We start from the raw sequence: 10,838 nt of genomic DNA, 5'->3' as shown, positions 1-10,838 counted from the left end.
TGAGACAGGGTTTCTCTGTGTAGCCCTGGCTGTCCTGGAACTCACTCTGTAGACCAGGCTGGCCTTGAACTCAGAAATCCACCTGCCTCTGCCTCCTAAGTGCTGGGATTAGAGGTGTGTGCCACTACTGCCCAGCTAGTGTGTGATTTCTTTCCCCTCTTGGGTTAGGCATGGGGTTACCCTTCATTTTGGTATGGCCACTGGGGACCTCTCTGAAAAGTAACTGAGCCTTTCCAGTAAACTGTCTGAAAATGTGGGCATCATTTTTTAAATGTGAAGTCAAAGGACACACTTTTATGTGACTGTCCCTCCTCCTGTATGTGGACTCCAAGGTTAAAGTTGGGCTGTCAGGATTGCAGAACAGCAGGCATTTCACCCCTGAAACACCTTGCTGGCCCCTGTGGCATCGCTTCCAGTCTTGACCACATGTAAAGAACCAAGATTTCTTTGGGCATGTTGTGCTGAAGAAACTTGCCACAGCCTTCTCAAGACCAAATTCAACGCTCAGTGGTGGTGGATCCTTAGAAAGGACCCTCCAAGCCAGGCGTGGTGGCACAAGCCTTTAATTCCAACAGTCAGGAGGCAGAGGCAGGCGGGTTTCTGCGTTCAAGGCCAGCCTGGTCTACAAAGTGAGGTCCAGGACAGCCAGAGCTATACAGAGAAACCCTGTCTCGACACCCCCCGCCCCCAAACAAGAAAGGGCCCTCCAGACTCCTAATCATCTCTTCAGAAACCAGAAGGGGCTGCTCGCAGCCCCACCCACTGGCCCCCACTAACTTCTCCGCTCAAGGGCTCGGGCAGACGCAGAGACAAAGCTCCAAGGCCAAAGCTTCTCCTGTGGTTTTTGTCTTCTTCTTGCACAACCCACAATTGGAGGCACAGTCTTTCTTAGAAGACCACACAACCCAGGCCGTTCCTCAAGAGAGGCCAGGCCCAGTGTGGTCAACGTCACAGTTGCCAGCTCTGTGAGGATAAGGAATCCTGGAGCAGCTGGCTAGGGCCAGGGAGAGGCCTTGCCTGTGTCCACTGCAGGAGGCCCAACAGGCACAAGTTCCCAGGCCAATGCAGAAATCCTGAACTGTAGGTAGGGGTGAGTGAGGGGCTTCTCCAAGGCACAGTGTGACCATCAACCTCTGTGTCTCAGGAGATCAAAACTGCCCTGACCTTGAGTGCAGCTCTGAAGGAAACACCCTAGACCCAGGACCTCAAGTCATTCCCCCACTTCAGGCCCCACCTCACAGCAACCTTGATGCAGGCTGCTTTCCCTACTTTTTCAAACACTACTCCTGAGGGGCATCAGGGCTGGATTCAGCTTCTCCCTCCATGGCCAACAACAGCCTCACCTATTCTGTTCCACAGCCTTTGGCCTATGTATGACAGACAGGTGCTAACAACTACTGCAGGGCCTCTCGGCTTGCCACTCCTGCAGAGCTCGGTCCTGGGGAAGCCTCCAGTCTCATGTCCAGTCCCCAAGTGAGGGAAGGAAGGAGGCACTGCAGGAGCTGAGTGGTGCTAGACACTTGCCTTCAGGGCCTCACCGACCCTCAGGAGGAACTCATTTGTAGGTCCTGCCTCTCATTTTGCAGGGGGAAAAGAAACAGGCAGACAGGATAATCAGCCCACTGGGGCCATGCAGTGTTATGAGAGCAGAGTGAGAATTTGAACCCAGAGCCAAGGCTTGTGGGCATTCACCAACAGTGTCTAGACAGCTCCACACACTGGTCTGTCTGTCTCTGTCTCTCTCTTTTGATTTATTTATGTGAGCACACACACTCTCTCTTCAGACAGAAGGGGAGAGGGCATCAGATCCCATTACAGATGGCTGTGAGCCACCATGTGGTTGCTGGGAATTGAACTCAGGACCTCTGGAAGAGCAGTCAGAGCTCTTAGCCTCTTCTAGGAAATAGTTGCTCTACTTCCCTCCAGGATGAGCCTCACCCCCATGTCCCCTCCAGATTCTTAGGCAGACCAGAGAGGTACAGAAGGCAGCAAGGACACACTCCCTCCCAAAACCTTGTGTCAAAAGCCTTGGGATGGATGGATGGCTCCTGCACTACATCCCTGCCCCCACCCCACTCCCCTCCAGCAATTCCTTCCTGAGGGTAGCTAAGCCTTCCTTTCCTGTCTGCGAAGCACCTGCTCCTGTCCCAAGACTCTTCACGTACAACAGGCCAGTTCTAAGTAGAAGAAGGGGCTGGGGACTGAAGACTAGAAGCCAGGACCCTCCCAACACCCCTCCAACTCAAGGCTGGGGCTGCTAGGGTTCCTCATGAGGTAGATTATGGACACAGGTCTCCCTCCACTTGGTACTGTCTGGGCTGGAGGCCAGGCTCTGCTGGATTCAACCATGAAGCCTTAGTTTCCTCATCCAAAACTTGGGTTAATAGCAGGACCTCACTCAGGATAAACAAAACATGTGAGTGAGATCCAGGGTAGCCTCTAAGACTAAAAGCTACACTAACTGGCAACAACTTGGGCCTCATTCCAGGAGAGCAACAGAGAACTAGGGGCCCTCACTTCCTCATGTGTGGTTAAAATTCGGGGTCAGATGAGGGATGTGTGCCTGGGAGAACCCTCCCCCCACTCCCCATCCACCATACCTTTCCTTCCCGGGCTCAGCCTCGATGGACAGTGCTGGGATATGACAAGACCAGCATCACCCGATGCTAACACCGCCCTCTCCCCTGGCACCCACCCCACAGCAGTAACACCCTATAGGAACCTGTGCCCGTAAGAAGATGAAGCCTGGCCTTACCAGGACGGCATTACTTTTAACCTTCTGAAGGTCAGGGTTAGTTGTCACAGTTGCCAACAACACAGTTATGTATCCTGGTAAAGGAATTCCTCACAGGAAATCCGCACAGCGCCGGACAGGCAGAAGGCAACTCCTTGAGCCATGATGGGATTTTCAGAAGACCATTCACATACAAGGATACTTTTCTGGTTCACTCCCTTCAACATCCGAGCTTCCCCCTCAGCTGCCATCCGACCACAGCACAGGGCAGGGCTGCTCTCACTATAAAATGGCCTCTCTGAGCGGCCTCCTCCCCTGTGCTATGGAGGAAGGAGAGTATTTGGAGCATTTCCGGCCCTTCCTGGCCAGTTGCCTGGGCCCTGCAGCCAAGGCACATCTGACTGGGGCTCCCTGTGGAGAGGAGTCCTCCCAGGTTGTCAGCAGCAGCGTCTGTGCCTTGGCTACAGACAGGCACTCAAGTGCCAGGCTGATGGAAGGGTTCCTTGGACCAGCAGGTAAGTGGGCAAAGAGACAAGAGGGCAGGAGATGCCTAGACAAGGAAGGCCACAGGCAGAGCAGCAGTGGATGGTGGCCTCTCATGCACAGTGGCCAACTACTGATGTGCTCTCTTCTGCCAACAAGGCAGGCAGGGCAGAAGTAGATGTGTGAATCCAACAGCATGTGCATGGGCTGGGTTGTTTTAAGCAGTCTGCGTCACAGGATTTGGCTTCTATCAGCACGGCTTAGGCCTCTGGTAGTCCTGCATCGACAGCTCCTCTGTTCCCCTTGCCGAGTAGAGAGGCTCCTCTCATATTTGTGTGTATTTGAGGCAGCCATCTCCATGTGACTCACACCAGCTTCACACTCCTGCCTCAGCCTCATGAGGCATATATAGGGACGGTGGGTTTATGCCACCATGCCTCATAGTCCTGCCCCTGCCCCAACCCTCTCAGGGTCTCAGACCTGAATTTTAATAAGTTTCCCTTAATTATTTGAAAATAATAGCAATAAATATTTAAAGGTGCGATGCAATGGGGGTCTCCAGGAGCAGCAGGTTCTGGAGCTGCAGGGACTAACCTGAGAAATGTTAGGGGCACAGGGCTGGATAGTGCAGGGGAGACAGTGTTGGGTACTGGATACCAGTCATGTTAGTGCTCCTTCCTCCTGAGGAGGCCATACATCCCAGCCCAAACGTGGGCCAAGGCCTTTTCTGGGTCCACACAAAACTCATTATGTCCCTCTGCCTCTGAGGCTGGCCAACCTGCTCCCTCCTCAGGATCTGGCCTCTTCAATGTGCTCTGCCCACTTCCAAGCCCTCTGCTCCTCCCCACCCTCCACCAGCCAATGAGAGCAGCCTCTGAGCTATCTGGATCTAGACCTAGGGCAGCGGGTGAAGCAGCAGGTAGGGTGGCAAGGGTGGGCTCCACAGGTCACACAAGCTTCTGCTCTCAGCACCCTGCCCATGGGAGCGCTCTGTGAACCCTGGCTGGGACTCGGTGAGCAAGAACAATTACTCTATCCACTCACTCAGAAAACTCTAGGCTCCCCTGGATCTTAGAGCCACAGGCTGCCTAATGAAAGTGACTCTGGACCCTGAGGGAATGCTCTGCTCAGGGCTGAACAGGCAGTTGGCTTCTCTGCTGTGCTTCCTGGCTCCTCTCCCAGGACACCTGTCAGAATCTCGGGAGAACTTGGAACACACATGCCTGGCCCACCTGCCAGGTTCTGAGTCAGTGGGTCCCAGGTGTGCGGTGGGGGAGGGGGCTGCATTTTTAGTAAGTGTCACAAGGGATTCTGATGTGTGTCCTTGGCTGAGAGCCAGAGAATTTTAACCAACCCCTTTCAGAATTAGAATGCGATTCCTCTGAGCCCCAGACACCTCCCTCTCCAGCAGATCTGATGATGGCCTGGTACTGCTGGGCTGAGTCTGGTTTGCCACACTTGTTCCAAAACAAAGACAAACAAGACCCTAGTCAAGAGACCTGGGCTGGCTGTCCTTCCTTTCAGTAGTATCATGAAGGAGAGGCCTCCTCCTCCTGCTGTGTAGAGGTGGAATGCTTTGTCCCTTCCTGTAATCTGTGTCACACAGCCTTTTTCTCACTAGAGTGGGAGCCGTGTTTGCTCCCTGGGAACAGTGCATGTGGCTTAGAGCAGATTCACCAGGATGGGAGTCAGTCAGGGTTCCAAGAGGCTGACAAGGAGGCCCTCCCTCGATCCATCATTGAGCAGCAGGCAGGAGCAGCTCAAGGTCTGTCTGTCTGTCTCATAGTACACCACCACCACAAGGGGGAGGGGGGAGTGTGTGTGTGTACATGTACACACACACACACACACACACAACTTGACTATGAGAGACACAGACAAGACAGAATGAGAATGTGTGTGTTTTTATGTTGAGGTTCACTCAGATCAGGCTCAAGGCTAGCAGTAGAAAAGCTAACCAATAAGAAGAGAGCACACACTGCTGCCCAGAGCCAGGCTGTGGGGTCCACAGGAACCAGGCTCCCGCGAGTGAAGGGCTCGGTGCTGCATCACAGGGAACTTGTTCTTAGTCTCTGATCCTGAGTGCTCCATTTCAAACAAGTCCACTTTCCTCCTTCTAATTTCTACCAGTTTCCCCATAAGATCTGCACGGAACATGTTTATTTGTAGATTTGCACGGATCATGTTCATTTGTAGATCTGCACGGAACATGTTCATCTACAGCCCAGCTGGCTACACATAGGCTTTCAGTACGTGAGGGATGTAATGAGCCAAATCCTTACCCTTCTCAGTCACTTCCAGCTTGCGACGGGATGAACAGCAGTCAAGGTTCTCACTGCGCTCGCCACTCAGACCAAAGCCACCTGTCCACAAGCTCCCGCTCTCCTCGTCACTAAGAGTACCTAGAACATAATCCACCGAGACCACAGACTCCAACCAAACCAAACAGTGGCAGTCACTGTCACATACACAACTGCCAGCTCCCTCTCCAAGACACCAAACTGCTTCCAAGGTTTAAGCTGCACTTCAGAGACTTCCATGAGGCCCAGGGCTGTGAGATGTCCCATCCCTGCCACACACACAGGCACAAGCAGCCACAACTGTCTGTAGGAAGGCTGTGGGAGGCACAGAGGATCATCTTTCACACCAATGTGGTGACTGGGGGCGCCTGTTCTTAGCAGTAAACCCATCCGACAGACCGCGTATCCAAGGGACAGGAAGAGGGAGGACAGAACACCAGCCAAGCTGCATTCAGGAATGAATCTGAAGCAACCAATGTGGAGCAACCAACACTGGAGCAACAATAACAAACACTTAACAACTGGTGACCCCACTTCCTCACCAACCCCAGGATAAAATATCCCAAGATGGAAATAAAAGACAATACTCAACACTTCTCAAAGCTTAGGGGGCGCTGTGCCCAACTACGTATGTCATCAGTAAGTGCATGCGTGTACACTCACACAGCCACTTACGTGCACATGTTCTCTCCCATACTTACAGCATCTCATACTTCTCACAGCCTGCTGTTACAAGTGCCCCTCTAGTGTTCCTTTCTTACTTAGTACATCTCACTAAAAGACTGACCAGAGAGGCCTCCAGAGCCAGCTGTCACCCTGTTTAACTTCCTACCTTCTCTGGCTTAGAGGAAGGACTCGGGCCTCCCCCACACCTCCACGCTTCCCCATGCCTGCAATCCCCAGGGACTTTTCACCTCTCTCTCAAGCATGGCTTCTTTAAACTGCTCCAAGTCAGCTGCCGAGCCTCCGGCTCTGCACACTTACTGACTGTGGTAGAGCAAAAGCCCTATACCCCAGGCTCTCAGTGTGGAGCAATTCTGGCTTACATGGTCTCAGCGACCACTCAGCCTGATCCCAGGATGGGGGATAAATCCAGAAGGAGCAGGACTGAGTCTGTCAGCTCCCACCAGTGCAGGCTGGCCTAGGAGGGCCCTACCCACCCACCACCAATACTCCTTTCAAAGCTTTTCCTGTTAAAGGCTTAGCTGCAGCTACAGGGAGCTTGGACTCTCAAGGGGAAAGGTCAGGATTTCTCCCTTCTGTGGGGAGCAAGAAGAAAAACTTGTCATTGAGAGGCTGGGGAGATGGCTCAGAGGTTTAGAGCACTGGCTGTCCTTCCAGAGGACCTGAGTTCAAGTCCCAGACCCCATGGTGGGTCACAATCATCTGACTCCAATCTCAGGGAACCAGATGCCCTCTTTTGACCTCTGTGGGCACCAGGCACCCATGCAGTGCAGACATACACGGAGGCCAAGCACCTATACACAAAATATAAATCTAACAAAACCATTGCATGTTTTAGGGACAGCCTCCTCAGTGAAGAACCCTCAGTGTAACTAGACATCAGACCCTGCCCAGTTCCAGATGTGAGACAAGGAATCCAAAGCTTAGTCATTCTTCCAAAAGCAGGCATTGGATTTTGCCCATTACAGATCATTTCTGACTCCCCCCAAAGTCCTGATAGGTCTCTGGAGGCCCCGCCCCTACCTCACTTTGGGCTGCCAAAGGCAGCCTTGTTTCCTTTGCTTTCCCCATCTGAGCCCAGAGCTGGGCACAGCCTCCTAGTAACTGTGTGACACCCTTACACCCATTCCTGCCAAGAGGTTACTTTTATTTTTGATGTGACACATACATGGCCCGCTTCTTGCTGTACCAGGGAGCCATTTCTCCTGTCTGCCTGGAGAGTTGATCTAATTTTGCTGCTTTTATTATCAATGACTTCAGCAACTTTGTCCTACCTCCCTGACTGTAATTACTTTTGAATCGTCAACACACCAGGCAGCCTTAACACTCAGAGAACAGAATGCTAAAAATAAACAAACAGTCAACATAAAAAAATCTGCACTGGTAAACAACTTCACTGAGAAAACACCGAAGCTAGAGGCAACCTGTTTCTTTCCAGAAATCAACTCATTAATAAACTGCTTCACACTCCTCCTCTTCTGCTCTTCCAAAGGTAGCCAGGAGTTGGGGATGGGAGATGGTGAGAGTGGAGGGGAGGGAATTCCTAAAGGAGTGTTAACATGCAGGTTCTGTTTGTAAATGATGTCCGACTCAGCTAGTTGGCATGGTTGCTGGGTGCCAAGCTACTCAGAAGCAAGCATGCCTTCCCAGAGAATGCAATCGAATGACAAGGGGAGGGGGGAGAGACACCAAGAGTCTACTGGCTGGAGAATTCAGATTCCTCCAGGGAGAAATGTGAAGGACAAACTACACACAAAGAAGAAAACAAAACTGTAACTCCAAGAAAACTCAACCAGCAGCAACCTGACACGGTCAGGAGCCAGCTGCTCTGCTCTCAGCCGCCTGTCACTCATCCTGCCTGCCGGATGAAACTTCAGCTCTGATTTGCTCAGTGCAGCTACAGCACAGTCCCGAGTCTTCTTATCCCGATGTGGCCCACCACCCTCAAGACACCTAGGAGACCCTGCAGGGAGCATAGGTGGGAAGGAGGCACACGCCATGCCCGGCTTGTCACTACCCCCTCCTCTTATGTCCTTTCCCATCCAGATTTCTTCACCTGAAGCATGGGTCCTATTCCTGGGATGAGGCTGCAAAGGGAACTGAACACTGGCAGTAATTGATAAACACAGGCAGCCTCCCTTTGCGGCGCTCAGCACTGCTGAGAGGCTGGCCAGGAGAGGAGGTGAACTTGCTGCGCCGCCAATCTCACAGCTGGGTCAGTGATGCAGTTAGAACAGGGGACCCTGGCAAAGAGGAGGGGCAGGCAGAGCTTCGGCTCTCCTCAGCGCAGGCTGCTTCAGAAGGCCAAGAAACACGCACCGCTCCCCTTCCCCCAACCTAACAAGGAATTCCAGAGAGCCTGGGATACCAGCCCAGCTGCTCTGCCCCTAGGCTAGGGCAAGTTGGGTAGACTCCTTGGGAAGTGAACCCCCGGGAAAAATGACCTGCTGCTTAGTATTAGTAGGGCATGACTACACCCAGGCCCCACAGCTGGCCTCCTTCCAGGCTCTAAGTCTCAGTCTACTCAATTGTGGCACGGGCCTTTTATGCCCCTCCGGAATAGAAAGAAAGGGCTGCAACGCCTGAGATCTGGTTCCAAGAGCGTGCTCGCCTCTCAGCCTCTGAGCCAAGTGGCCACAGTCCTGGGAGTTCTCTAGAAAAAGAAAAAGGAGGGAAGGGGGCAACACTAGTCCTTACTCTGGGCGGAAATTTCTACCAGCTATCTTGAACACAATGCTCAAGGCCAGATGAACATAGGGGAGAGGAGAGTTTCAGGGGACCCCACTGTGATCAAACTGAGCAACCCCATCTTCCCAGCCCCAATCTCCTCCCCACCCCCGCGGGAGGCTGAGGCCTCCGCTTCGTTCCCCAGATAGGGCCTGCCTGCGGACGTCCCTGTCTGCTTCAATCCGACGACCTCCCCCTGCAATCAGGCGGAGGGGGGGGGGTCGCGAGATTCTGCCCACAGACAAACTCGCACTTTTTCGCTGCGCGATTCAGAAACACGCTGGGTCTGATGCCATCCGGCGAATTATGTAACCAGGGACACCGCTCCCGGTCTAAACAAACGCGGCTGTGTGTGTGCAGCGGCGGCCCCGGGGGAGCGCACGGGGCAGGGAGGGGCTCCGGCCAGGCCTCCGGTCCGGCTTGTTTGCTCCGCCGAGCCGCGAAGAGAGTCCCGCGCCCGGCGGTGACCGCGGCCCTCCCCCCTCCCCCACCACCGCCCCCGCCTCGGGCGGGTGAACTTCGTCCCGAGTCCCCGCGCCGCCACCGCCGAGCGCCCGGGCATCCCGGTCCTGCGTGAAAACTCCGGTCCCCGTGGCATTCCAGCTCGGGACCCCTGGTGCCCTCCCCGGGGGCCCGGGGCAGGCGCGCAGCGGTGGTGGGTGGGGGAGGAGTGACCACTCCATCTCCGCGGCTCGGGTGGGGGCGGCGCGGGTGGCCTGGCGCGACGCGCGCCCTCCGAGCCTCTGCCTGCCCCCGGGGGGGAGGGGTGGCCCGACGGGTGACAGCTGCGCGGATGACACCCTCCCGCCCGGCGCTGGCAGCCAGGGCCTCGTTCAGCCCCCACCGGGGTCCGAGAGCCCGACGGGTGCGCGAGGACCGACGGACCCCGGGTCCCGCCGGATCCTCCGCCCCTTCCCCGCTCGGGGGCGACGCAAAGTTTTGGGAAGTTGCGCCCCTACCTTGCTTGGTGAGCACCAGGGCGTCTTCCCTCCGCGCCTGGGTGATGATGGAGCCGTGTTCCATCTAACAATCCCGCGGGCCCGGGCTGGCTGGGCGGGAGGACGCGCGGGCGGGCGCGCAGGCGGGCTGGGCTGGGGGGCCTGGGCGGGGGCCCGTCGGGCTCCGGCTCCCGAGACTCCGACTCCCGCAGCTGTTCACATCCCCCTCGCGTTTCCTCCCCGGGCCGGGAAGGGAGGCGGCCTGCACAGAGGGCGGGCGGGCCAGGCGGCGGCTTCCCCGGTGCCCCCAGCCCCGATCCCCCGGTGGCAGCTCCGGGCTCCTCAGTTTGGGTCCAACATGGAGAATCCGGAGCGAAAACAAGAGGAGGAAATGGGACACGGGGCGGTTTCCAGGCTCCCCCCTCCCCTCCGTACTCCAGATAAACAACCCGCGGCTGCAGCGCCCACCCCCGCGCTCCTCCCAGATCTTGGGCCGGCCTCTCCGCCGCCTGCCGGCGCGTCCCGCACCGGGCCAGCGTCCTAGGCCCCGGGACCCTCCTCTGGCGAGCAGCGGGGGCCGCGGACCCTGCAGAGGTTTGCTATTTTCTTACGGAAAAAGCGAATCCCCGAGGGGGGTGGGGTGGCGGGCGGGCAGGCTGGCGGGGGAGACTTGAAACCGCTCCGGCACTCCGATTGGCCCGCTCGCAGAAAGGGGGCGTGGCCCCTCCTTACTATGCGGTGCAAGGACCCAACAACATTCCAGTCGCCACGGCCACGCCCCCGGGCCACTCCCCGCTTGCTGGGCTGCGGCCTCCTGGTCCTCTCGGCCACACCCCCTTCCCAACTACTTAAAAAGGCCACTCCAAAGCTCCGGTTTCCGTGCTCGGTGCTGGGGTGTTTGTGTTTCCGACGCTTTACTCCAAGAAGGCTCAATGGTTCCGCCCTACGAAACCTGGGGAAAAATGGAGACGC

The 10,838-nt window shown here is 55.7% G+C and overlaps 1 protein-coding gene across 1 annotated transcript in view; it reads right to left on the bottom strand.

Moving 5' to 3' along the window:
• Positions 1–10,467, bottom strand: part of Ctdsp2 (CTD small phosphatase 2) — a 20,487-nt gene extending 10,020 nt beyond the window's left edge. Inside the window, exon 1 of the mRNA XM_021173887.2 lies at positions 9,888–10,467. Within this exon, the coding sequence (XP_021029546.1) occupies positions 9,888–9,951 (64 nt within the window). The 5' untranslated portion in view covers positions 9,952–10,467. The remainder of the gene's footprint in view (positions 1–9,887) is intronic.
• Positions 10,468–10,838: the final 371 nt, after the last annotated feature.

This window comes from Mus caroli, chromosome 10, assembly GCF_900094665.2.
Source record: "Mus caroli chromosome 10, CAROLI_EIJ_v1.1, whole genome shotgun sequence".
Lineage (NCBI taxonomy): Eukaryota > Metazoa > Chordata > Mammalia > Rodentia > Muridae > Mus > Mus caroli.
Note: the sequence above shows the minus strand (reverse complement) of the source record. Positions and strands in the feature narration are given on the sequence as shown.